This window comes from Falco cherrug, chromosome 7 (assembly GCF_023634085.1).
Source record: "Falco cherrug isolate bFalChe1 chromosome 7, bFalChe1.pri, whole genome shotgun sequence".
NCBI classification, from domain to species: Eukaryota; Metazoa; Chordata; class Aves; order Falconiformes; family Falconidae; genus Falco; species Falco cherrug.
The window spans coordinates 50,337,615-50,364,981 of record NC_073703.1 but is presented as its reverse complement, the minus strand read 5'-3'; the positions used below and the strand labels follow the sequence as shown (position 1 = coordinate 50,364,981).

At 38.9% G+C, this 27,367-nt stretch overlaps 1 protein-coding gene across 9 annotated transcripts; it reads left to right on the top strand.

Moving 5' to 3' along the window:
- Positions 1–368: 368 nt before the first annotated feature.
- PSEN1 (presenilin 1) lies at positions 369–26,789 on the top strand. 9 transcript variants are annotated; one of them, XM_055717377.1, is made up of 12 exons: positions 369–509; positions 3,252–3,395; positions 5,250–5,288; positions 8,157–8,413; positions 9,735–9,876; positions 13,586–13,653; positions 15,063–15,283; positions 17,591–17,689; positions 18,963–19,049; positions 19,968–20,141; positions 22,205–22,323; positions 22,617–26,789. In XM_055717377.1, the coding sequence occupies exons 2-12, from the start codon at positions 3,312–3,314 to the stop codon at positions 22,770–22,772; spliced, it is 1,446 nt and encodes a 481-aa protein (XP_055573352.1). In that variant the 5' UTR covers positions 369–509; positions 3,252–3,311; the 3' UTR covers positions 22,773–26,789. The 9 variants fall into 9 exon arrangements, with proteins under 9 accessions (XP_055573352.1, XP_055573354.1, XP_055573353.1 ...); XM_055717378.1 differs by lacking the exon at positions 369–509 and adding an exon at positions 546–570; XM_014281477.3 differs by lacking the exon at positions 369–509 and adding an exon at positions 807–1,075.
- The last annotated feature ends 578 nt before the right edge of the window (positions 26,790–27,367 follow it).

Here is a 27,367-nt window from a genome sequence, read left to right as displayed (position 1 = left end):
TGTACCAAGTGTTACTGCTTCTGTCTCAAAATGCAAAGACGGATCCCTTCAAGCAGTTATCGTAACGCTTTTTTGCGGGACCGTTTGAAGACAGGGTGGCTGCCTTATATGTGGCTGGAATTCAGAACAACCAGGACGTGTTTTCTCCTCCTACCCCTCCGTTTCGTGGCAGCGCCCCTTCCCGGGCTCGCCGGACCACCTGCGCGCCCCTCGCGCGGCTGCCCCCTCTGCACCGGCGACTTGTTCCCGCACCACCCCGTTGCGGGGGGTCCGTGCCGCTGCCTAACGGCACCTTTCAGCTTTTTCTTTCAGAAACGCCGCTTGGTGCCGGTGGGTGCCTGTGCCGCCCCGCGGCCGGGACCCTGCCGGCGCTCTGCGGGCTCGGCCCGGCGCGGCGTCCCCCGGAAGTGAGGTGCGACGGGGGGCGGGGCGCGGGCCGGAAGCGAGCGGGGCGGGGCTGCGGGGCGGCCAGGAGCCGGTGGTGGAGCCCGCGGAGGGGCGCCCTGCAGGTCCGTCTGGCGGCGGGGGGAGCCGGGGCGGTCACGGGCGCGCCGCCGCCGGGCGCGAGGGGTGGGTGCCCGTCGCCCGCCGGCCCGGCCCGGGCAGCGTGTGCGGCGGGCGCGCTGCGCCAGCCGGAGCGGCGGCCGGGGGCGCGCCGCAGGCCGGGCGCCGGCGTTAGGGGCCGCGGGGAGGTGGCTGGGCCGGCGGCTTGGGGGCGGCCGGGGCCGCTGTTCGCGCGAGCCCTGTGCCACACGCCCGCGGGCTGGGGCGGCACCCCTGGCCGCTCTCCTGGCCGAAGCGGGGCCGCGGCCGGTGAGGCTGCACCGGGCCCGGGGGGCTGGTGACACCGAGAGGGGCCTGCCCCACGCGCGGGGGGCCTGCCCGTCCTCGCCGCTCGCCACGGCCGGGGGGGCGCGCGGCCCGGGCGGCGGCGGGGCTGAGGGCGAGCCGAGGGCTCGGGCGCTGCCCGGTGAGGCGGTGGCGGCTGCTCGTCGCTGGCTGAGGAGGCGAAGCGCGGGCTGAGCAGGCGGTGTCTGCTGGGTGGCGGCGGGGCGCTCTGTGAAGTAGAGAGAATGTAAGAGTTTACTTGAGTGTTACTTCCACCTGCTAGGCTAAATGCAAACGCCTGAAAGCTACAGTTGTCGCTACTGTTCTTACTAAGGAAAGTCAAAGGAAGTAAGGGAGAGCTTTTTTAGACAGGCTATTTTAACGTTAGCTTCGTTAGAAAAATGTTTTGGCGAGTTCCTTTTCAGGTAAAAGAAGCAAGCGTTTAATTTGTGTCTGTTTAACGCACAGTTCGTTCCTATATTTTGTTCATTTGCCGTTATATTTCAAACTCGGCAGTGTTCATCTATTGAATAACAGAAAATGAACTTGTCTGGGAGGGTGCCCTGAATTTATTTTCTGAGCTCTTGAGCTTTCAAAAGGAATTGTTCTAACAAACCGTATGTTTTGAGGCCTGTTAGACACTGTCATTCAGGCTTCAGTGCAGCTCTTCTGTCAGTTACTCCTCCCTGTCTTCGGTTTCTCTCTGCTCTCCAGTAGCTGCTTGTTGTTTGATGACTTTGTGGTGGTTTTCTTTATCAGTCTTTAAATACAATTTTACAGGTTAGTGTTTTGTTTAGGGTTCCTCCCCCAGTCATTTAATTAAAATTTTGATATGTTGCTACACGAAAAATCTCATCTCAGATGAGAAAAAAGGTGAGTATGCTCCACATTTGGATAAAAATACTCAACTTTTTCCTCTGTCATGACCCTGTCTGTAATTGAGAATTTTTACCAGTAGCGGTCTTAAAATAACATTGTTTATATTCTGTAGCCCAACTAAAGAATTAGAGCAAAAACTTTAAAAGTAAAAGCAGCATAATGACCATTTTGTCCTTTAATCTTACATTTTGTTATATTTTAAGTTAGATGTGCTTTATTTTTAATTACAAATGTGGAAGAGAGCCATTGTAGTGCATACTATGTTGTCTTTTTTTTTTCCCCAAAATTTTGCATGCTTCCACTGGACTTGCTGAATTGACGTTGCTTGCGAATGGCTTTTTAGTGTAAGCTATATCCCTGATTAAGTTAGTAAGCATTATGTACTAGTCTTGTAAGATATGCATTTATCTATGAGTAGAGAAACAGCTTCTGCATCTTAGTATTTATGAAAGTGGGCTTAATTCCTTCTTTAAGTAAGATGCAGTCTTGCAGCACTTGAGGCTTGCTGCTGCCAAAAGTGAGAGGCCATGGTTTGTGATGTCGTCCTTTGTGGGAGCTTTTTGAGATCCCTCCATACATTGGTTGAGTATATGAAAACAGCAGGAAAATACTCGTATTTTTTTTTCCTGGATTTGTTTTCTTCCATTTTAGTGGGTAAAATCTGCAAAGAGGACTGATGAGTGCTGGAGTTGGCACAAAGTAGGAGCAGGAACCACTTGGGATGGAAGTCGGGGCTGGCACTCCACCCTTCTTGGTGCAGTGGTTTATTCACTTCCTTATGGTTTGTGTAACCAAGCCAGTAATTTATTGAAGCCTATTCATTGTTTCTTAAAATTATTATTTTTTTAAAACTTTATGTATTTACATCACCCTTCTTCCTCTTTCCTATGTATTGCTTTATCCTCCTCTGTTACGGAGCACATGGTTTAATCGTGTTTGCATAGGAAAATGTTAGCATGTGACTTTCTTGTGGAAGAATGTATAAAGCTGTTACAAGCCTACAGCACGTTTATTCACATTTAGCTGATATATAAACCCTAACACTAGTTCTTGAGGCTCAGCTGAAATACTGTTTTGTGTAGCTCTAGGTCCCCTTTAGGGCGTTACAGTATTAAAGATATATCCAGATGCTAAATGATCAAGTGTCACTCAGTCATCCTTGCTTGAAGATTCCCCGTGAGCTTATCAGCAATTCAGAACCAAGCAACTTGAAGCAAGTGTACTCTGCTGAGATAAAAACAAATTGCGCTCTAAGCAAGCATGCAGTGCTTCTCATTGCACAAGAAGGAATGGAGAATTGTTTTGATTTAATTGTTTCTGGCTTCTGTAGCTGATGAACTAATTTGATAATGCCTTGATGCTCTTATTTTTATGCTGGGAAATCCCTATTATGATCTCTTAGTCACAGATACAGTTCAGCAGTACATTATAGATAGAAAATGGTTGGTTTTGGTCTGTGTGAACTTAAAAAATTGGGGTAGGGAGGGGATGGAGAACCTGGTCATGTAAGAACAGAGGCTTTTTACACATCTTTTTCCTTTCAGCATCTCAAGAAGAAAGATCCATTTTGTGTAGAAATAAGTGATTTCCAGAGGACAGCCTCAATGACAGAACTGTCTGCGCATTTACCCCAGTTTCAGCATGGGCAGCTGACAGAAAACTTCCCTGATAACCACCTCAGCAACACTGTACGTAACAAACAATTTTACAGCATGGTAGCAGTTAAATCAGGAGGAATAATGAATGTAGATGAAAATACAGTTCAGAACTCTATTCAGAAATTTGTTTGTGAGGGTTAATTTTTCTCTATCTGGACTATTGTGGTGATATGCAGAGCAGAAAGAAATATTCTGTAAAATATCTGATGTTCTAAACTCGTTTTTATATAGAAATAAGATTTCCCCTAGTTTAAAGTGGTGTTGGAGTGACAAAGCCCTTCAGAAAAATAAGAAAATGGGGTGGGACCCTCCAATGTCAAACATTGGCCTTTAGAGGATTTGGTGACTTCTCTTGATCTAGCCTGGCAGTGGTCTGCTTGATCCACAGGTTTCTTGGTCACAGTGTTAATTTTAGCCTAGGTAGAGCCAGAAGCCTCAGTTTTGTTGTTGCTACTGCTGGTGGGCTGTATCTATGCAGGAGGGGCAGCACTGTGTTGTCTTACTTGTGAATAATTGTCAAGGTGCTGTCAGGTTGGGTGGTTTTTTTTTTTTGGGGTGGGGTGGGGCAGAATTCAAACCGTAGAAGTTTTATATGATGGCTTTGAAAGACCTAAGTGCATACTTGTGGCTAAAACTGTACTAATTGTACTGCACATATTTTGGTAAAACCAAGTTTAGATTATCTACTTGGGTGTGGTGCTCAGGCTCCTGGATTTGTCATGCTCAGTTCTTTGTTCCTGCTCTGCTATAGCTCTTGAATATCAGGTTTCCTTGTAACATGGAAATGCTCCTGTGAGGCTGGGCCACTTGTAGCCATGTTTATGGCAGCGATTCAAGAGAATATTTTATTCACTGCTCTGTTTTATACAATCCAGCGGTTTTAAGTAGAATTTTGAAAAATCCTTGTCTTTATCTCAGATCAGCATCCTGCTATATCAGTAAAAATATAAAACGTTTGAAAATTTATTTTTAAATTAAGAAGGTCAATCTGACCTAAGACCCTACTGATTATAGAAACTGGTAATAAAAATAGAAAAGTGGAAACTTTTGTACTGCATCCTTTGTGCATTTACTTCAGAGGGAATTAAAAGGGTTTCTTTTAATCTTGGACAGGTAAGAGATAAACTTCTGTTGAACGCTTTTGCCAGGTTAAAAAGGCAGAGCTCAGCAGTAAGCTGTGTGCTCACCATCCTTACAGATAACTTGCTGATGCTCCTGCCCAGCGATGGTATGAATGGATGGTTCTATTTTCTTCTCACTAACAGACTATATTGATGAGTAACTACTACTTTTGCTTTTTCTTTCCATGTGTAAGTGTAACTCTACGTGTAGTTTCAATACTTAGTTGTAATGTTTTTTCTCCCCTACACACATCCACACAAAAATCCTTTCCTGCTTAAGTATATCTTGCTTCTGTGGCCAACAGCCTGTGAAATCACAAAGCATTATAATTTGTCATCTCTTCTTCCAGTCACACGCCAAGAGCTCAGCTCAGTCTTCAATATCTGTCACTGTATAATGACCTTTAAACATAAAGGGTGTATGTGAGAGCTAATAAAGTCTGTGCCCACTGTCAGGCAAGGCAGTTTATTCCTGATATATTAATACGGGTTTAATAAATAAAAACTTCTTATCAAATATGCTGGGTTTTCATTTCTTGGTTCAGGGGCATTGCTCTGGGTTTGCTATTAACTGTTTTCCTGATAGGAAAAAAACCAACCCCTATCATTTGTTTTGATATTGTTTATTCATCTGAGAGTGGGTGCGTAACTTACATTTGCTTACGGTGTTACAACAGGTGTTACTGACTTTTTAGCTTCAGAATTTTCACTTTTAACTATGTCTGAGGAAAGTGAAGAGTCTGTTCCTTTGCTTCCACTTCAGCAAGAGTCCATGGCCTCTGCTCTGTTTAATACTCATCAGGTAGGATATGAGTGCACTTTGTTCTTTTAAGCAGTGGGGCACATGTGTGTCACATTGAGCTAACTTTAGTAGCCTGAAAGGACGATTTTTTTTCTGGTTATAACAACAAATGAGAGAATAACTCATTCTGATCTGGTTTTAATGTGCTGTGTTTTAGTATGTAAAGGCATTTTGTGGTTGTGTCTGTGTTCCTAACTGATGAAGGGAATAAAATGGCACAGTTGTCTAATTCCTTCAGTTTTTTCTTTGTTTGATTTTCCAGTTTTTTGTAGGGGTGTGCTAGTTAGTCAGGCTTTCCTTTGGCTGTTTTTGTGTTTGCTTTGCAAAGCTGTAGCTTTTTGGTTTACTTTTTATATTTCTGTGCCTAAGATAGGGTAAGTGGTCTCTCATGCAGGTTTGCTGTTACAAGAGAGAAAGAGCAGTTATTCCCCAATATGTGCAAATATTCTGTGAATAAGTATTCTACAATTGTGCAGAAACCTAAATACTAGGTCTACTTAACTTGTGAAGCGTTCCAAGGCTCTGATCATCTCCAATGTAGTGTTACTTATGATCATCTTAGGCAGTTTATTTAGAAAGGTAAGCATATTGTTGTCCTGTTTAGACTGAGAGAAATGGAGTCAAAGTGAAAAATGTTACATTTGAGCCATAATCTGTACAGAAAGAGGTTCAGTTGCAGCCAGCATTTCAGAATGATTCAATGTGATCTCTATTTGCATTCTCCCATATTCATGTTTCTGTCTTTCAATAATTATATGTGAGCACTTTATGCAAAATGCCAAATGATTTATAATGAATCTTCTATTTTTTAAGAAATAATATTGAATTTAAATTTTTTTTCAGGACATACTTTAAGTTGTCAGGACATACTAAATTCAAATTAAGGTTAAAACCTTAATTCTAAATATCTGGTTGCCTGCTAGTTTTAGTTGTTTGATTAAGACAATTTTAGATTATTTTTTTCTCCCCTTATATTCAGATTTCTTTTTGAAAAATAAATCAAATTTTCTCAGAGTGCAGTTCCTGATATCCTGCTTGAGCTTGCTCCTAAGGATACCACAAAAAAGGAGTAAATAGGCAAAGCATTAAGTGTATGTTGTTACTTTGTAATATTTTGTAAAAGCAAGTTTTTCATGAGTTGGGGAAGTTGTAAAGCTTCAACCAAGGTTTTAGCAGTGTCAGTGTTTGCAGTTCGAAGTCCAGGATCTTGTACTCCTTAATCACTCAAGTGCTTTTGAAAACCCCGCTATGAGTTCCTGAGTGTATACTTAACATCTTTTCTGAGGGTGGGGCTGGGAAAATTCTGTGTAAAGGATCTCCAAAATTACTGTTGATTTATCAAAAAACTGCAGTGCGTTAATGAGATACAGGTCAGCAGTTATGTTTGGAAATGCTGTTAAGAACGGGTAATGAGACTTCAGCACTGCGTGTTTAAGGAAAAAAATTACATGCACAAGAGTACTTAGGCAGAATTTCATTAGGTTATTTTCAATGTCCTATCTTATGTCTAGAGTAATTTTACTAAAACTGAGTAATATTTTAAACATATTGCAAAAGGCATTTTCCTTCAGTTTATTGTACATTTTAATCTAAAAATGCTTTAGCACACTTACTCAAACAGAACTGTTTGTAAATGAGATAAACCTGAAGAAATGGGATAAATCTTCTAAGGAATCAAAAAATCTTTGTGTTACTTCTCTGTTAAACATCTTGAGTGGAGGGAATGGGAACAGAACAGCATTGACTTTGGACACAGTAATACAGTAAAAAAAGTAGTCTGTATAAACTGTTGCATTTTAGGCCTTGTTTAGAGTGACTTGTAGACATAAAATGGTTTTGTTTCTCTGTAGTCCAGAACAAGTAAAACGTAGCTCACTCTCCTGTTGTTTTCTCTGTGTGTGCACACAACATAGAAAAGGCTGAATGCCCCATGCTGACGGGGCTTCTTGGAGAGAGGGCAAAAGGAGTAGTGACACCAGGAGTAGTGCAGGCCTGACCAGTTACTTGTAAGTGCTGTTCCCAGGTTTTGCTTTTGCTTTTGCTTGTGGTTGGTTAATCTTAATTCCCATTGAAAGTTTACTTCTGTCCTTGTGTTTAAATTAAACCTTTGATGTTTTGTGTAGCAGTATCAGGAAGGCTAGGAGGCTTTTCATATTTGTTGACAAGAGTGGTGGAATTTCTTCCATGTCAGTGAAAAGATGTGGCAGGGGTATCCTTGGGAAAGGAGGAAAAGAATCTGCACACTTAGCTCATCAAGCTAAAACTTTGGGATCAAATCTCAGTATAAAGACTGAGAATTACCTGAGTTTTATCACTATTTCTGTGTTCTTCTCACTAAAAAAGTGGGAACACAATACCTCACAAAACTCCATTTTAATATACAATAATTATGTACTGTGGTGGGAGTAACATAATAAAGAAAATAGAATTTTTCTTGGAATTTTCGTGGAGTTAGGATCATAAATGTCTGTTTGGCATTATTTCTAGGAACAGCTATAACTCATTGTCTAGCTATGAGTAATCTACTGTCATGCACCCTTGTATTGGACCAAGGGAAAAAGCCGTCTGTCTTTATTCAGCTTTTAAAATTCTGTTTAAAGGAAAGGCAGCATAGGCAGTTAGATATAACCAGCCTACTTTCAGTTGCTGCTGTTTTTAATATAAATGCTTCTAACATAACCCTGCATTCCCAATCTTCTGATAACTACATGATGCAATTAATTACTACTGTTTAAGTCCTTGCTGTGGCAAGTGTTCTTGACAGTAAATACTACCTTACACATTTACCCCTCAAGATCATCTTTAGCTAAGTGTACAAGGATATGATTGTGGATAATTGCTGAGGAAACTATTTTTTATGTATTACAGAATGACAACAGCGAAAGACGTCGCCATGATAATAGTGAGCGCAGAAGAAATGACAATCCCGAGTCTGAGACCAACGGGCAGCCACAAAACAACGTTCAGCAAGTGGTGGAACAAGATGAAGAAGAAGATGAAGAGCTGACACTGAAATATGGAGCAAAACATGTGATTATGTTGTTTGTACCTGTCACACTTTGCATGGTGGTCGTTGTTGCAACCATCAAGTCTGTCAGCTTTTATACACGCAAGGATGGACAGCTGTATGTATTAATTTTTTCCCCTATCTTTTCAATGGCCTTACTTAGATAATTTTCTTTAATTTCCATTTCTTCAGGAGTCTAATTCTAGCAGTGAACTCCCTCTTGCCTCCCCTCCACCAGCTCAAAGGTGGTTTTGTTTTATTCCTCCCAGAAACCAGAATCTGTATTTGTGGTACTGTTGGCATTTGTTGTCTGTCTGGTGACCAGTTGGGATAATATCTCAGTGGTTACTACTTGATTCAAATCCTAGTCCTCATTTTAATTCTTAGTCTTGCCCTGTGGTATTTATAAAATAAACTCAATCCTGAGCCACAGCCATTTCAGTTGTAATCTACTAGAATACAAAGATTTTGGAAAAGGAAAAAAACCTACTCATTTAAATGAGGTAACATACGTGCCAAGTTCTGGTTTGCCTATGCTGTTTGGTAAAGGAATAAAAATGCAGGAAGAAGATAGCTCTATGAGGTTCACTTCTGTTGCAGTTTCAAACTTTCCTGGCAGATTTCCTGCATAGACTTCCCCCCCACCCCCACCCCCCCTAAAATATTAATGTTTCTGAAAAACAGCTATCTCAGTGAAAGCTGGTTTGAGAGAAAGGAGGCAAAGGAAGAACACTGGGCCTGTCAGGACCTGCAGCAGATCAGTCTAAATGTTCCACTGTGAAAACGTTTAGACAAAATTATTCACAATGTGTTTGGCTTTGAAATGTTTGTATGATATAAGCATGTCATAAAATGTTTCAATAAAACACAAAGTTCTTTTTCACTGTCAAAGTTGTTGATCAAACAATTATTTTTCTCGAGATTTTATTTATGGTGTTTTCTTCCCCCTTCCTCCCTCTTCTCCTTAATGAATGGGTTTTTTCCTCAAGTTTTTGGTTTTGTTTTTTTTTTGAAAGGTTGTTTCTTTAAGAAAAAGAGAGTTGAGCCCATACATTGTTTTGTTGAAAACACCGCGGAACCTTTCGCTGTGATTCCACTAGATGGTGTGCTTATAAAGGTCTAGTGGTGGTAATAGTCTCATGATCAATAGCATGTGAGTAATTGTATCAGACAGTTCTGGTTTTTGTTTGTTTTACAAAGTAGAAAATAGCAGTGATCTGAGAATGTAGGAAAGGCAAGTCTTCTAAAGAATTTTTTTAACTAATTAAAGTTTACCTAATACAATACTATGCTGCCTTTCAAATTTTGCCTAAGTAGGAAATAGCTGTTGCTTTTACAGCTCTGAATTGAAAGATTACTGCAATTTCATTTGATGTTGGCCTCATATCAGCAACATCTGTGCATTCAGTGGCATTTCAGTTGATTCTTTGTTGTTGTAGCATCTACACTCCTTTCACAGAAGAGACAGAGACAGTAGGACAGAGAGCCCTGAATTCAATTCTCAACGCAGCTATCATGATCAGCGTTATCATTGTCATGACCATACTCCTGGTTGTGCTTTACAAATACAGGTGCTACAAGGTGAGTATAAATATAATTGACTTGAGTGATTGTGCTAGTTTTATTTATTAGTACAGATTCTCAAGAATGGAACAAAATGAAGGGTTATGAAGGATGATTGAGAAAAAAATAACAGAATTGGTGATTCAGTTCACTGTTCCAGTATTGTGGCTTCCCTTCCTTTGACACAGTGGGGAGGCAAAGGGCTAGTGCTAACACTGCTGGCTGTTTTGTCAATTAGAATTAGGGTGGCATTGCTTCCTGTTGCTGTGAAGTGTCCATGTACTGAAATCTTCCTGTGGTCAAGAACTACAAAGGACAGACCTGGTCCTACAATTTGAAATCTGTTCAGGACTTCAGGGACTTTTCAAGGGCTCCCCTGTCCCCACCCTCCCTCCAGTATAGAAGTCTCCCAACAGCGTGATGTGTGTATGGCTATACACGCCAGGCAATATCCTTACAAAGAACACAAAGACTCTAAGGTTCTTCTCTAAAAGACTTCAATTGTATAATGATTTAATCTAGCCAAGTCCAGGTTTAGCATAAATAATTGCAATGTCACCTGTCTGGGAGGAATTTTTCATTGAAATTCCTGGTTGTCTTTTGGTCTTAATGAACCATTAGGCTCGGCCTAATAGAAGTTCCCAGTGTGCAGCTGGAACCTTGAATCTGTTTCATAGTTGTAAAACAGGCAGTGGTATCCATGCACTGGTCCAAAGCTTTGCTCCGCTTTATTTTGTTTTCAAGAGGGAAAAATGGTTTTGGACTTATGGCTGTGGGTGAAACCCCTTTACAAATTATCTGTGGAGCAACTGAGGAAATGATTTTTGCCTGAATCTGCATACAGCTTGGAATAGTGTTTTTTAAAGTATGGACCTTCTCTTTTATCTCAGTGTGGTGTTAAATCTGAACTGACAAACTTCTGAAATTGGCAATTCTGTTCATTATAATGAAGTCAAATAACTGGTGTACTTCAGCTACGTTCCTTGGCAGCCAGTTGGTTTTCTTCAGATGCTGAAGGCATTGACTAGTTTTTACTAAGCTTTTCACATTTCTGGCTTCCTTCTTGACCTTACAAAGCAGGGCATGTTCTTTAGTACAAAAATAATTGTACTAAAAAATGAGAATGATTAGACAACAGAAATTCACTGTAATGATATTTTTGTCCTAATTAAAATAAATAACTTAGAATCGCTAAGAGTATTTCTATGCTCTTATACCAGAATGCTGTACAATGTAGTTACCTGTTCATTGATTTCTATTTTACATGCAGTTCTATGTGTAGAATGTAGTGTAGATTACTGGGAATGGAACTTACAATTAAAGAATGTTAGGCCTCCAGCTAGTAGTGGTAATTTTCATATCTTCACAAGACTTGTCTGAAAACTCCTTTGAAGAAAGGAAATACTGTTTCAACTTTACTGCTGTTAGTTTCCTTTGTTTCTCCTGTATGTGATGAGTTAAGCATGGTCCTCCTTTTACCTCTTCAATCTAACCAGAAACAGTATCTTCAAAGGTGATTATATCTGACTAGCTTTTCTTTTTAACGTATTTTATTATTCTCTACTTTCTTCATTGTTTTAGTCTGCCTAACCAAATCTGGCTGCTGTAGCTCATTTTAATTATCTGAATTCTGCAGTCATTAGTTTTTATTCAAGTTGTAGCAGGCAAAGCCAACTCTGTACCAGCAGTCGATTAGTGTTGAAGCTGTTGTCAAATGAAGAATGAAAATTCTTTAATTAGAAGGCAACAAATCTGTCATGGTATCCTGCTAGGAAAACACTGGCCAAAACTTATGTGCTTTGGAAAATATGAAAGAGAGGCAAGTGATGTGGAAAATTATATAGCAAATGAGATACATACTGAGAATTGAAAAAATATTAATAATCTGTGTGTCAAATGCCAACTTAGGTCAACTCTTGAAACTACCTCCCTTAGGACTGTCGACAGTAGTTATGCAAAGTGTGTGTAAACATTTACTGAACTGTGACCTTGGTGTTTGAAATTGTTAGCATTTTACTCTTCACTAGAATGAAACATTAGAATTCACATTACTTTCTGAAGTGGTAAGAAAGTTTAAGAGGTTATACGACAAATACAACTACAGATAGAAGTCATGTTATTAAAAGAAATGACACAGCTTGCTTTGCCATTTTCTTAAAATGGTTTCAACTAGTTTTACAGAGAAGTAAAATTACTCTTGCTAAGTCACTTCTTAGATATATAGGTAGCTTTAAAAGTTGTTTGAAATTTAGATTCTGTTTCGGGTACCTGTCAGTTTTCAGCTTTAGTATGTTTTTTTCCCCCCACTTGCTATGAGTAGTGACAGTTTGACCAACTGGGATACTTCGGTAGTTTTCCTGCAGCATCTTCACAGGCACCATGCTTATTGCATGTGGGAAATTCTTAAGTCTTTTTGAGAATACACTAGCAAATATGGAAAGCCGATCTGTTAGATTAACAAGTTAAATGACAAGTTTTATTAGGTTTTTAGGTCAAATTTGAACTTGTTTTGAAAGACAGACATTATGAAGGAGGAGAATAAATGTTTCAAAAAATTGGTGAGAGTTTTAAAACTGCTGATGAAAAATTTAGTGTTAGACTAAATATACTAAATTACTGACTGTAATAGCTAGATTCTCAATTTGCTGGCAAATCCTAGTTGCCTCATGTAAATGTGATTCCTTTAGTCTGTGCATATGGGCTTTACTTGTATATTAAATTTCAAAATAATTTTAAAACTGTAATGTCAGATGCATTCCGCTACACATCTTTCAGAAGAAGAGAAATGGATAACACAGTTTCTAAAAGGTTTCTGAACATGTTGATCTGGTGTACGTATATAGCTAATTTAACCAGTTAATTTTCCACTCAACTTGTCTACTCGAAGCAGGATTTTTTTTATGCAGTTTGAATGTCTAGATTATTGCTTCTGACTGGTTATCTACTTGCAATATTCGGTCTGGTTTTCTATATAAGATTCTCTGCTGGGAATTTGACAAATATGTATTTCATTCTTAGAGACTACCAAAGTTACAGGCGTCTTCAATCTTAATTTTTAATTTTGCACAGTAATATACAAGAGTGGTACGCACTTTTGTCAGTATAAAGTCTGAGCACCTGTCATTTCCAAGTTTAAGTCTATGCGTGTCCCACTGAGTATAACCCTGAACTGTTGCTTGTTAAATTGTTGGGCATGTATATCTGCTCTGGTGTCAAAATTAGGGATTATGTCTATAGATGGTTGATAGACAATATAGAAGTTTTATATAGTCATTCATCAATGACACGCTAATTCTGAGTTTTAGCAGATAAGCACTGAAGGTATTTCTGTATTCCATCATTCTATAACTATTCTGAAAATGATTTGGAATTGGAGCAGGCTTTTTAATTGCGTAGAAATGAATCATGTTTTCTGTCTGTGTTAATGCTGGATGCTTGTGGCTGTGTTGTAGTGCCACTGTTACCAGAATGGCCTAAAAATAGACAAACAGTAGCTTTCATTGTATAGAACCTTTACTGAAAGACCACAAATCACTTAAAATTCATAAGTGTAAATTGAAATACAGTAACGTGTGTAGACTAGTTATGAATTTAGCAACAACCAAAGAGATATCTGAATATAATTTTCTTGCTTTAATCAAAAAGGAAAATAACCTTAAAGGCATTAAGTGGATACTAACTTTAAAGTAACAAAAAAAATAATCTGTATTGATATCTTCTTTTCTAGGTGATCCACGGCTGGCTTATAATTTCTTCTCTTTTGCTGCTTTTCTTTTTCTCATTCATCTACCTGGGGTAAGTGAACCAAAGCATTAATATGCTGCTTTTCATGTATCACTTTGTGTATGTATTTATTTTAGAGCTAGCCTTTGAATCTTAAGAGGAATAATAATGAGTAAGCTATTGCAACGAAGCTTTTTAGTTTTTTATAGGCTTGTAGAGTACACATAAAATACATTTATGGGTTTATAGTGTATCTGATATTGTACAGAAGTTAATGCATCACTAGAACAAGCTATTTTCTACAGGGTAGTTTATTCTGCTAATATATCTTATGGTAACTTTCATAGCCGTATGACTCAAGGGCAGTTGTTTATGTCATGGCTTTGGTGGTGTTCTCTATATGCAAAGATGGCTTGCATGGGAGTGGCAGAAAGGAATCAGCTGAGAAGAATCTACTTTCTCACCAAAATAAATTCAGTGGTTTTCTTTTCAGATTTGGAAACAGGCTTTTATCCATATATCAAGAAAAGGTATACATAATACTCAGTATTGTCTAAAGCAGGGGTCCTCAAACTTTTTAAGCAGGGGGCCGGCGTGCAGATGAAGTGGCAGGCAGCCATCTGCGGGTGCTTGGTTTCCCTCCCGCAACCCCCGGCGGGGGAGGGGCGGGGGGTGTTCTGTAAATACCGGGGGCCGGATTGAGGACCCTGGGGGGCTGTATCCGGCCCGCGGGCCGTAGTTTCAGGACCCCTGGTCTAAGAGCAACCTGATCAGGGTTTGTAACTGGAGTTATGCCATGAAATTACTATACTGTATATTTTTGTACCACTTAAGGTTCTTCAAAGAAGTGTATCTATTTCATTTGGTCTCCAGGGGGAGAAAATAGTGTTCCCTCAGTCACTAATTTTGGCAAAAGTGATCTGTGGTGCCTTTTTTGGTCAGTATTTTCTCTAACCTTAATAGTGACTTTTGAAATGCAAGGCAACGTGTGCTGCACAACTGCAAAACAGGCTACATGGAGACGGGTTGTTGGGCTCAATTCGTTTGGGTTTAGATTGGAGTTGGCAGTCTTCCATGAGCATGTGTAGATAGAGGGAACGAAGGCTTTCCTGACACTCTGCTTTCCTTCATCTGTCCCTGCTGCCTCACAGCAGTGCTGGCTTCCTTTAGCAGAGGTCCAATGAGAAGAAGGTTTGTAACCAATTATACATTGTGTATATAATAGAAGGAAATAGAATGGTAATGAAAATTTTCAGGAAAGTGGAAAAGTTGGTGTGAATCAAACAATGGTAAAATTATCTCCTTTGTGAAGAATAGTGAAGTACTAATTGGGGATGGAATTTTACATTTGTGCCAATACATTGAATGTGAAAATAAAAAAAAATATATATATATATATACTGAAGCCTTCATCTGTAACTTGTTTCCATTGTTTTAAGCAAATTCAGCCCATATTCTTTTCTTTTCTTTTTTTTTTTTAGTGAGGTTTTTAAGACATACAACGTTGCCATGGACTACATTACAGTGGCACTCATGATCTGGAACTTTGGTGTTGTGGGAATGATTTGTATTCATTGGAAGGGTCCACTTCGGCTCCAGCAGGCATATCTCATTATGATAAGTGCTCTCATGGCCTTGGTGTTCATCAAGTACCTTCCGGAATGGACTGCATGGCTTATCCTGGCTGTCATTTCAGTGTATGGTAAGGTCTGCAGCAAGGCATGGTGACAGGTATTATGGTGTGAATTTCTTCTATTCCCTGACTTTTCTGTTTGTCTGACTAGACGTCAAAAGAATAAAAAGTATGTGTGTGTAGGGGTATCATCCAAAGTAGTACATAAGGTGATTACAGACTTCAGAAATAAGATCATGATTTAAACCAAGATTGGCCTCCTGCAGTTGAGGGCCTTGTGTGACTGTGACGCCTATCTTCCTTCAAGTTTTCTGGACTTCATAGATTCTTTGGGGAGGAGAACTGAAGTTATTCAAGACAGTAGGAGATAAGAGACTTTTTTGTTGTTTTGATCTCTTCTATGAACGTGGAGAGCTTCTGGCTTTTCATTTTCCCCAGGAATCCTTGGAAATTATTGTATGTTCAGAATTTAGGAGTTTGTCATTTGGGTACAGTCCTGTGTAGGTATAGATCTGGTCAACTTGTGAATTGCTCAAATTTGTGGACATCGCAACAACACCCTGATCCATGCCTAATAATATAATGGGAAGGGAGCAAAAAAGGATAAGAGGCAGTTTTCATTGCTCAAAGTCATTTTACATTTAGAAGGATATAGTTGTGAGATTTATTTCCTTAATTTCTTTTTTTTTAATAAAAAGAAAATTCATTTGAATTATTGCATATTACACTTTTTCAGAATGATGACTGAGATGCCTAGATGTAGTTTTTCCATAAAGCTTTAGAGGGCACTGCACACTTTTGGCAAAAGAATCACTCTCTATCCCAAATACTGATTTAGTTCCCAGCCAAGACTAAAATCCAGTTACTCAAACATAATTAAAACGTTACAGTCAAGTGTATCCGTGAAGATGTGCTCATAACTTGAATTTTTTTCGAAGCATGTCAGTGTAATGTTTGTATACTCTGAATGTCACTGATAATGATAAAGAGTGAGAATCTGTCCAGTTGTAGAAGTTCGGGGGTTAATAAGATCTGATTAGTTCTGGTAGGTCGGTGTACTACTTAGGTGCCCTTTTCCTTCAGACGGAGGAAAAATGTCCCTCGTGTATGCTCATAGATTGTAAGGCACGTGAAGAAAACTTTCCCACCCCCTCTCCCATTTCCACCCTTGGTATGACTGGAACAAACCCAAGTATTCCAAGCATTCAGCCTTCATTCAGTGATTGCAAAACAAAGTTACTTTTCCAGTCATATTCCAGGACCATAACGTGGTTGTTTTGAGTAAAGGGGAAGTAAGCTTCAAAGCCTGTGACCCCACACTAAGAATTCTTTGAGTGGGAGCAGCAATGGTGCTAGGGCAGTTAGCTCAGGTGCAGAAGGTCTGCTCTGTTGCAACATACAGCTCCTGACAAGTAAGTTGTTTCTTTTGGTGTCAGATTTTCTTTCAAATTAATTTAAAGGCATACAGTGGGTGGACAACTGCAAAATGTAGTAGCAGGGTTAATATGTAAACGTTACAGCTTTTTGTCCAAATATGCAAGACAAGGGAAAAGTAGTGGAGGTTGGTTGTGGAGTTGCAAATTTTATTAACAAACCATCAACATTCAGGTGAGAACACAAATGGAGCATCTGACGGTTCAGTTTTTCTTAATGTTGTGCTTTGATCTGTATAAGTAACTTGTACAGTCATCCTATTTTGTAAATGATTGCTTTTCAGTTAACTTTTACTTATTCATCCAGTTTCATATATTGGTCATCCGCAAGAATTGAGGGAAGCAACAAAAAGCTGCTGTTCTGTTCTTATGCTAAATATGCTTTGAGCACCTCTCAAATCTATGCAAACACAGCATTTTTCTGCAGTGCTTAATAAACCTGTTTTTCCTCTTCATGTGCACATTCACTTTTTTCTTCTTTAAGTGGGAATAGATTGGCAGTCATGCATACTTCATAGAAGTTATGTAAGCCTCACTTACCTGTTATTTTAAAATTTGTTTTAGCATTAAACTTGGGTTAAGAAAAGCTTTGATAATAGAAAGCAAGCTTGGGTATTTCCAAGATGTTAGTTGAATAGTATCTGTCATGAATTATTTGCTTTCAACTTGCAAATCAACATACACAAATACATTTGCAGTTGCATAATACCTTAGGTGAGGCACATCACGTTTTTGAAATTTGTATACATGTTACAGTAATGTGTGAAATAGGTTGCGTAACTGAGAGTATTAAAAAGTATTCCTGTAGGATACTGACTTACGGACAACAGCTCGCTCAGAAGTCTGTGTTCAGGGTAACATTTTGTCTTAACCAGTCTCTGCAAGTGTTACAGGAAAAAAAATTGTCTGCAGTGCTGTAAGATCTGTTTGCTCTTCCTTTCAGATTTGGTTGCGGTCCTGTGTCCTAAAGGTCCTCTTCGTATGCTAGTTGAAACGGCTCAAGAGAGAAATGAAACTCTCTTCCCAGCACTTATTTACTCATGTAAGTACATTTTATGAAATACTTTAAACTTACAGTCACACACTCAGCTGAAGTGTTTTTTCATTTTTCTGTGTTTTAACATAATGCTTGTCAGCTGGAATTCTTAGTCTGCTCACTTGGGCTTCAGTTTTCATTTTGCTGTTGACTCAAAAATGTGGAACATCTTCTGTCTAAGATCTTTTGAGATAAAACCCAGCATGTTTTGTTACAAAGTATGAACAGGAAAAATGGTAATATACCTTCTTTTGGCTGAAGAAGTATACCATTAGGCTGTGAATTAAGCCTGTTCAAAGGCTTGTTTCCAATAAGAAATAAAGAAAATATTTATCAACTATCAGTGCTTAAATAGCTTAAATGTGTGTTAGTGGAAGGAAAGAGAGAAATTGCCAGGAAGACTCATTTATAGAACTATTTTCTCCAGGGCTCGTCTCTTTTGATATGTTGTTTCTCCCTGTAGTTGTGAAAAATAACCTAATGAATGGAAATTGCTGTTACGACCTGTGTATCAATTAGTACATAATTCCAGTTTCTGAAGTTCCATGTTGCTAGTTGTAATCATATGGGTAATCAGTGCAATAGGTTATTTGTAAGCAGTTATGCTACTGGTGCTCAAGAAAGGCCTGTATTTGGAAGCAGGAAGTGTGCTGTAGGCTGGATGCTTTTACAGTGGAGAAAGGGGAAGGGTTTCTTCTGTCACCTGCTGTGTTTTACTGATACTGCTTATCGTTGCCTGTTTTGTGGGAGGAGAAGTTAAAGCTGAGAAACCACAAACTTGGTTTAAAATACACCATTGTAAGTGTGACAACAGATTAGAGAGGTTTTTTGTGACTGTGGAGGCAGAGAACAATTAATTTTGATGCAGATACTACCTCTGAATTGAAGTACCTCAGTACCAGCCTGAATAGACCTTTTTATGTGCAGATAACATAATGATTAGTGGAAAAAAGTAAAGAAATAATTGAATCAGATTTTCAGAGTCATCCTTGTATAGAAGCAATTTCTCTGTCAACTGCCATTGCCGTTTTTTTCAGCTTCTAGTAGGGATAAAACTTTTATTCACCAAATTCTGTAAACGTGTGTCGTAGCTGGTACTGGCTGTGTTCCAGATACTACTGTGCTTTAATGACAAGCCTGTTGGGAAAGATAGTTGTATCAAATAACTTATTTAAAAAAAAAAAAAAAGAACGGATTGATGCCAACACTATCTCAGAATTGCACACATCTAAAGGTATGATTAGCTATGCGGTTTCTGTTTGGTTTTGTTTTTGAATAGCAACAATGATATGGCTAGTGAACATGGCTGAGGAAGACCCAGAAGCCCAACGGAAAGCTTCCAAAAGCTCCGCTTATGATAAACAAGGTGAGTTTTTCTTTGACAGGCCTTTATAGCTGTTATTTTTTTAGAGGGTGTGTTTATAGATACTTGGGTTTTAGCGTTTTAAGTGTCCTGGTTCCTGTAGAAGAGCGAAAGCATGGAGGCCTTATTAGGAATGATGAGTCTGTCAAGACTTCAAAAATTGCTTGCTTACTGTGGAGTCAATGGTCTTGCATTCATTTTTCTGGGATCCAGGATGTTGGTGGTGAAATGACTGTCAATAGATAACTATTGACTGAGCTCAATTGCTTGTCAAATATCAGCATGATATAGTATAATGTTAATGATATAATTTATCATCAACATATATATATATGAACATATATATACATATGTAATGTTGGTGATTTATATCACTCATATTTGTATTAAACAGAAATGTCTCTGGCCCTCTTGGCTATGCAGCTAGTGTTTAAAAACATAGGGTTTGTTTGTTTAACTGTATTATTCAAGCAGAGCACAGTTTCAGATTTTAACATGCTTGAAAGGGTGTACGTATACGTAATGTTCGGTAAAGCTTTCTATTTTACTGGAAAATTAGACTGCCATTGTTGACTAAAGAAGCTAATGAAATACTAGATGAGAGTTTATTCCTTAAACTGTGATCTTTAAATTCTGCCACAAAACTTCCACTGTTCAAAGTCCTCCAGAATACTGCCACTTGAGTGCAACATGTAGATGCTGTGACTGCAGAGTGCACCTTGACTCCTGCTTGTTTAAATAAGTATTAAAAACCTAAGTGAGAATGTGTTGTAATAGTGTGTGCCAATGTTAGATGCTGCTAAGTATTATGGAATACCTCTTTTTTTTCCTCACTCTTCTATGATCTGACATGTGGGGAGATTGTCATGTTTTCGAAGGCGCATTTTTGAAGGAGGTCTTAAATGCTTTTCTTCTTTTGAGCTCCAGCAAACCAGACTCAGAATGAAGATGCTGAAGCAGATGATGGTGGCTTTAGTCAGGAATGGCAACAGCAAAGGGATAATAGAATAGGACCCATTGAATCAACGCCTGAATCGCGTGCTGCTGTTCAGGCTCTACCCAGTAACTCTCAAACAAGTGAAGACCCTGAAGAACGTGAGTATGGAGTACTGTGTCTGAAAGACTTAGTAAATCTGAAGCTAGATAGTCTGGTCATCCTAACTGCACAGATATAGTATGCCGTGAGCTAATAGCAATCTGAAGAGCTGCTCTTGCTCATGATCGATACTGACATGCCTCGTCAAAAATAGGTGGTTACTTTTTGGTCACTTTTGGTTTTGCTGCAGGAGTGAGTAACATTGGCCAAATTCCCTTCAGTTTGATATACAGACTCAAAGCTTCAATAGCACAAGCTGCTTTCAGACCATTATCCAGTCAGTTGCATTCGCTTCTGTCTTTTAGAAGGCTTTTAGGGCTTTTAGGCCCTATAAGTGCAGTCATTGTCGTTTTTTGCCTTAAGATTAAACTACTGTAATCCATTCTGTAGAAAGCAATGTTTAAAACCTAATTGGAGACTGAAATGAATGCAGAATGCCATGGGTTTGCTTGTTTTTCTCCAGCATCTTGCTGAAGTACAGTATCATTGGAGAGCATATGACATCAATACTCAGATACCTGTTTTAACAGACTCACGATTTCCAGTTGGAGTTTAAGCTGCTATTAATTAGATTTGCAAAGCTCTAAATAAATTAAGGTCTGCCTGTCTAATAAACTGCTCTCCCCATGTGATGCTTCCATATTTAGCAGGTGCAACTGCTTCCTCTGATTCTCAGGTGTTCCTCTGTTAAAGCAGAAGTCTCTGTATTTTTAAGGAACAATTTTAGAATTTACTTTGTCCTGAAAATTCCAAATCCAGAGTTTGTTGCAAATCCATTTTCATTTCTACAGCTTAGGAAAATAACATTAAGGTGCAAAAATGTTAGGAATTGGGCTATTTTAGTTAGTTAACTGGTCAACTAAAACTCTTGTCTGGCCAGACTAAATAATTTTTTCCCTTCTGTATTCCTGAAGTGAACAGTAACAACAGATGTGCAGTGATCCAGTTGGACTTGTCAGCCAGTGTTAGCTTACTAGAAGTTTGGAGTGGCTTAGTGGAAATTTGGAGTGTGCACTTGTGCGGAAGGAGTTATCGGGCAGTTGCCTTTGCTTATTGTTCTGTCATGCTGAAAGCAAGCATCCAAGTTTTGTTTCAGCAGTTCAGGGTGGTTCAGTGCTCAAGAGCTTTTCATGAAGGCACTGTTCTAGATCATAGATTGGGAGGTCTGCTGAAAAAGGCTTTTTCCCCTCCCTCCCCTTTTTTCCCCTTCTCAGTGATCAACCAGGTATACACCTCTGTTTTGATGCTCCGAGTTCCTCTTAAAACTCTGAAGTGAGTTTGGGGCTGGACTGTAATCAGATGACAAAGTAAACAGTAGGACAAATGAAAACAGCTGGTGACCTGATGTTGGCCTCTGCCAATATCTCAGACTAAAAGCTCAGAAAGTGAACTGGTGTTCTGGAAATCTCATTATTTTGTTTGCAGAAATAATTGAATTTTGTGCTCCCAGAGTTGTTGCTAAGGTAGTAATTACTATTTAAAAGAATAAGATTTACTCATGTGCTTTCCTAAACCTCACATTTTGGGCTAAGTATGTTGGGATTTTGGCTCTGTGATATGCTTTTTAGACCTACCTTAGTAAGAATTCTGTTGGAAAATTGGAAGAGCAGTGGAATATTTTGCTGGGTATAGGTTCTAACTGGTAAATAAAACATAATCTGCAAGGGCCTTTACTTGTTTTCCCCCTCCCCTGGCCAGTTTAATGGCATTATACTTCAGTATTCTGTTGAATATGACATGGCAACCAACAGTGGACACCTCCCAACAAATAGAATGACAAATATCTGAGTTTTATATATTGCATGCGTATGTACAGGAGACTAGGAATATAGAAAAATTCTAATTATAGGATGAATTGAGTGGTGTAATGTTCCTAAGCCATCTTGTTTCACAAGAGTTTATCACTTGATTCAGGAACAGTACTATTTATTTTTTTTTAAATAATGTTCTTATTAACAAGTCTTGTTGATACTTAACATCTGTATTATTTTCTGACAATTACTGATAGATAATGTTACTAGACTGCCTGATACTTAATGCTGCCATGTATTCACTTTTGCAGGAGGAGTAAAGCTAGGTTTAGGAGACTTCATTTTCTACAGTGTCCTTGTTGGCAAAGCCTCTGCAACAGCAAGTGGGGACTGGAATACAACTTTAGCATGTTTTGTAGCCATATTAATTGTGAGTATAATATTATAATAAGGACAGTTTCTGTTTTTCATCAGGGACAAAGTCATAACTGCTACACTTTTTTCCTTTGGAATTTGTTTTATTTGGTGGCCAGACTGAAAACTGGTGAGAGCTTTAGCTGGGGTCTTCATTGGCTGTATAGTTTTAAGCCTTTAGTTTAGGAAGGCATGAACTGTATCTTGTATTTCTGTGGGATTATTGTTTTTGTATATAATCTTTTGCTTGTCAGAGTTCCCTAATTTCTCCTTATGTTTTTTGGTTTTTTTTCTTTTTCTTCCCCTCAGGGTCTGTGCCTTACACTTCTGCTTCTTGCCATCTTCAAGAAGGCCTTACCAGCTCTTCCAATCTCCATAACGTTTGGGCTAGTTTTTTACTTTGCTACAGATAACTTGGTGCAACCTTTTATGGACCAGCTAGCATTCCATCAGTTTTATATCTAGCACACTTGATGCTGGTATGAATATTTGTAGCAAATCTGGGAGGAGGAAAGATGTTTTTCCCTCAGTTCTCAACTGAGACTGAAGTTTAATACTCAAGATTCCAAGCCTGAATGATTACAACTTCCTCTGATGATGGTTGGTTGTTTTTTTCCTGAGACAACTGCTGCACTGGGCACCATATGAATTTTCCTGTGTGAAAGTGGCTTCTTTCCTGATGGCGCGTCTAAACCAGGTGCTATTATATCAGAGGTAATCTGATATACATATCTCTGGTAAGGACCACCTGTGAAAATTGCTAATGCTTCCACCAGCAATGTGATCTCTTACCACAGGCTGATTACTTTCACAGCACTAAGGGTGCTCGGGACTTCCTTGATGCTAACAGAGGAAGCTGACAAATCACATGGAACTTGTCCCTGTAACCGCTTGAAGAGAGAGAACCCAAGTCAGACTTCTTCAGCAGTGGTTTTTTTGACAGTGGAGTCCTGACTCTGCTCTGTGTAATGAGAAAGGACTTTGTAGCAATTCGACAAAGGGAGAAAGTACTGTCACTCTAAGAGTGTTCCACCACTTCGTAGACTCTGTGCCTGAGTGTGCTTGGTTTAGTAAATTTAAAAGCTTTTTTTTCCCCCCCACACTGGAACTAGAACCTCTTCTCCGTTTTAATACTTTGTATCCTCAAGCATGGAGTGCATCTTCTGTACACCTGCTCCAGTTTATGTAGCTACTTGGACTGAATTATTTGGCATTAGTGGATCATAAGGTTCTAATTTGGATCTTAGATTCTGAAAGGTTAATAAACTACATTAAAAAGCAATTTCAGATTTCACAAACTCTTTGTGCTCTTGCAAATCATTTTGCTAGAACACCATTTAAAACTCTGTGTTTGAGAGTAGTCACTAACAGCATGGACTGCATTGCTGGTGTGTGTTCCTTCTATTGAAATAAATAGGCATTTGCAGCAATCCCAGATGGAATTTAGCTTGTCAGATCTAGAAGCCAAAGTGCTACTGGTAGCACTTCCGATGCATCACTGAAATTTTTCATCTTGAAAAATCTGGTTTACAGTTCTGTTGACCTGAAGTATTGGTCACTTGACCATCTAACACCTCAGGTTGGGCAGGGATATTTTATTTTTTTTTCTGTATGTGTCCAGTGTCTTTGCTGGTAAGGATACTTAAGTGAGATATTACTTAATGTTACCAAGGAGCAAAATTGGTGGTCCTCTTCACTTAAATTACCTCCCCCATGAGGAACTGAAGACTGGAGAAATGAAAGATAACTCAAAATCACTGAAGAGATGGGATTTTTAACTTCTTACAGGAGAAAGAATCAATTCAAACCTTAAAACTGCTACACTCAGTTTTCTTCTTCATTTGAAAGAACTAATTTATGAATAATTACTTGGAAATGAGACTTGTGTGAGATGAAGTTGTTTTTGCCTTAGGCTCTTACTCTGTACAAATAATATTTTTTTTGAGGGAAGCAGAGGGAGTGGATACTATTGACGGGCATTCCATTTTACTTGCATCTTGATACTGGAGTCCTTGCCAAGTAGAACAACTGTCAAAATCCTGACACAAGCTCCTTTCACCTTTTTTTCTGGGGCTTTGTTTTGGTGCCTATAGATTCAGAGGACTGAGACATCACAGATGCTCACCAACCATCAGCCCAAATAAAGGAAGAAAGGCTGTGATGTATGCATCTGTTTTAAAACCAAGAAAGGCTCACATTGATTGTCCTTAGAAACATCTGTCTCTCTTCCAGTATGACTTGCTAACTGTATGTTAGCGTTTACATTTTCATAAAATATATTGTCTTATCTTCTCTAAAGTACTTTTATTCATCTCATTCATGTGCTGATTTGTGATGGATAGCATTAATAAACTAACCATACCAAAATTGCTTACACTGACTTTTCAAGTCAAACTTGCTCATGTTTTCTAGCTTAAATCACCGTTCCCTATTTTGCTGCAATGAAGCCTGACTTAAAAGAGATTAGTTGGTTGGGTTTTTTTACAAGACTTTGAGTTGGTTTTATACTAATGTAACTTGTTCCTTTCATGAGCATTGTATCTAAGAAAATTTCCTTGTGTGTTTTATTGGGTATCGTAACTATTGTTTCATTATATAGAAAAGGTTTGCTAAGAGTTGGCATCACTAGCATGTGTTTGCTCATCTGACTCTCAGTTAAGAGTTGTTATTCAAATGCAGCCGTCATCTTTATTGTTGGGTTTTTTGGCTCAAATATGCACCATGGGAGCAGTAGCTCCACTAAGATTTGCTTTAGTATCTTATAGAAATGCACAAAAACCTTTCCACAAACTTGAATGGGTGTTGGATATACAACGCAAGGAAGAGCTCAGAATCTTCGAACACTAAATTGCTGGTCTTCCACTCCCCAGAGCTGCTTCTGCTATCCTGAAGTTTTAATTTCTGAGCTAGTGTGGAGTTACGGTGGTGGAGACTATGAAATGTATAATCACAGAAACTAATTTTATGTATTTGAATCTCAAAATAAATTCAGAAGGGAAATTGCTTTTCAAGCCCAGGCCAATATATATTAAATTACACTGCTTATTACCAAGTCTTACCTACACCTTCAAAAACCAGATGAGGTTTTATAATTTCCCTTCTTATGCCAAGTCATGGTAGCTTATGTTCCAAATGAGATCTTGCAACTAAAGATCGTCTCAGTACTTGGGTCCATATGGTTCAGTTGAAAATAGTTTTTGTTTGCATTTGGGTTGTTGCTACATAAGTGTGAAGGTTGCGTCACTTTTCTCTCCTTTGTCTTGAAACACTGATCTAATTTGAGATCATGAACCATTTCATCTTGGTTAGCTTGGTATAACTGAAAGACTTCTGATATGTAGTCTGTATTTTTGAGAGATTTCATTATTATTAAATTAGTATGTTAATGACAACACGTTAGACTGTAGCTCGGAAAGAACTATTGTGTAACCCTAGCACTAGATTCATCTCTTTTGGGCCCAGACAGACTCACTGGTCATTGTTGTGTGGCTGTTTCAGTATTCATACTTTGAAACTGTGTTTCGTGATAGCTTTCTCTTCCCTTTCAACTTACATCAATGATCAGTCTCCTTTTTTGGCTAAGCTTCAAATAAATAAGAAAATATAATGCCAAGTCAGAGATTTGCCTAAAAACCAGCCACTTTCATTTCTCTCTGGGGTTTTTTTTTTTTTTTTTCTTTTTTTTTTTTTTTTTTTTTTTCCCCTGTTGAGGGATTTAATCCAGAGCAAAGAGGAGAGATTCCTGGAAGCCGGTCTTATAGCAGAGGGGTATGATGCTGTCATATCAATGTATGGCTATTTGAGTGGCACTCAAATTCAGACATCATCTTTGTGAGGTGAGTCTTGAAGGTGCACATGTGATACTGCAACATGTTCAGAATTGTTCTGACTGGGTAGATGATGACTTCGAGCCAAATAATCAAGGGCTGTGCTCCACTAAAAATGGCTGATATCAACGTACAAAGCAGACCCTGACTATTTCAGGCTTAGGAGACTGGTGCTTCTTGGATATATAGATATCTTTCTTACCTATAGAACTGCAGATTTACTCTGGCCCTGTAGATGCCAACTGTTCTGCCACTAGTGCAGCCAAGAATTAAATATGCAGGAGTACATTTTGGCTGGATGGTACTGTATGACAAAACTTCTCAAAATGCTTTATTAAAAAAAACCAACAACAAAACATTTGGCAACGATGCTGTTGAAATGAGTCTAATAGACTGTGGAACGTGTCTGCACTGTGATTGCATCTCAGTGGTAACTTGCTCATTGGGAATGCTGAAACATGAACTAGAACGGAATCTTTTACATCAAAGCATTTGCTGTTTCCTTTTTTACAAACACTGGTTTGTACATAACCTGAATTGAATGTGAATGTTTTTTAAATACCTTTCCAGTTCTTGATAAGATACTTTTTTGATAATTATTGCAAACTTTCCTGTATTTGTCTAATTATTAAAATAAAAGTTGCATGGATCCTGATTTACCTTGCTTTTACTATATTATTTTAAAGCCATCACTTAAAGCTGTTGGAGGCCTAAACACTGTAGCTATTTTTGTTCAACATTTGATGAGTAAGATTCCTGTCTTAAGACACGTAAAGTAGCTGCTTTATTTCCCAGCAGCGGAGTGCCTGGCTGATTTCTGTAAAGCACTTTCCTCTAATGGCTACTTTTTGTAGCTACTTCATTTAAACAGTGGGTCAAAGCCAGTTGCAAAGGCACCTGTAAGGTATAATTAAGCTGTGAAAAAACAATAATGAGCTTATAACAAAACACCAGCAAGCACAATGTAGATCCGTGTTACCCAGGAAAACTATATAGGATGCTCAGAAAGAAAATGCTTCATGAACAGTAATGTGTATTGTTACTTTGGTGTTGATTTCATATCAATATGATTGAAAAAGCTTTTCCCTAGCAGAGTTTTTTTGTTGTTGTTTTGGAAAAGTGTTCACTGCAAAGTTCAAATAGATGTGAGCTGACTGACTGCTATTGAAGGTGTTTCTCTGGGGGATTGCCTTGTCTCTGCATGGAAGGCCTGCATGGAAGACCTAGAGAAAG

Coding starts and splice junctions, on each gene's coding strand:
- PSEN1 (XM_055717376.1), top strand. CDS start 2,429: ATGGAAGTCGGGGCTGGCACTCCACCCTTCTTG. Junction 3,396..5,249: donor ATAACCACCTCAGCAACACT/GTACGTAACAAA, acceptor CTTCCACTTCAG/CAAGAGTCCATGGCCTCTGC. Junction 5,289..8,156: donor CTCTGTTTAATACTCATCAG/GTAGGATATGAG, acceptor TATGTATTACAG/AATGACAACAGCGAAAGACG.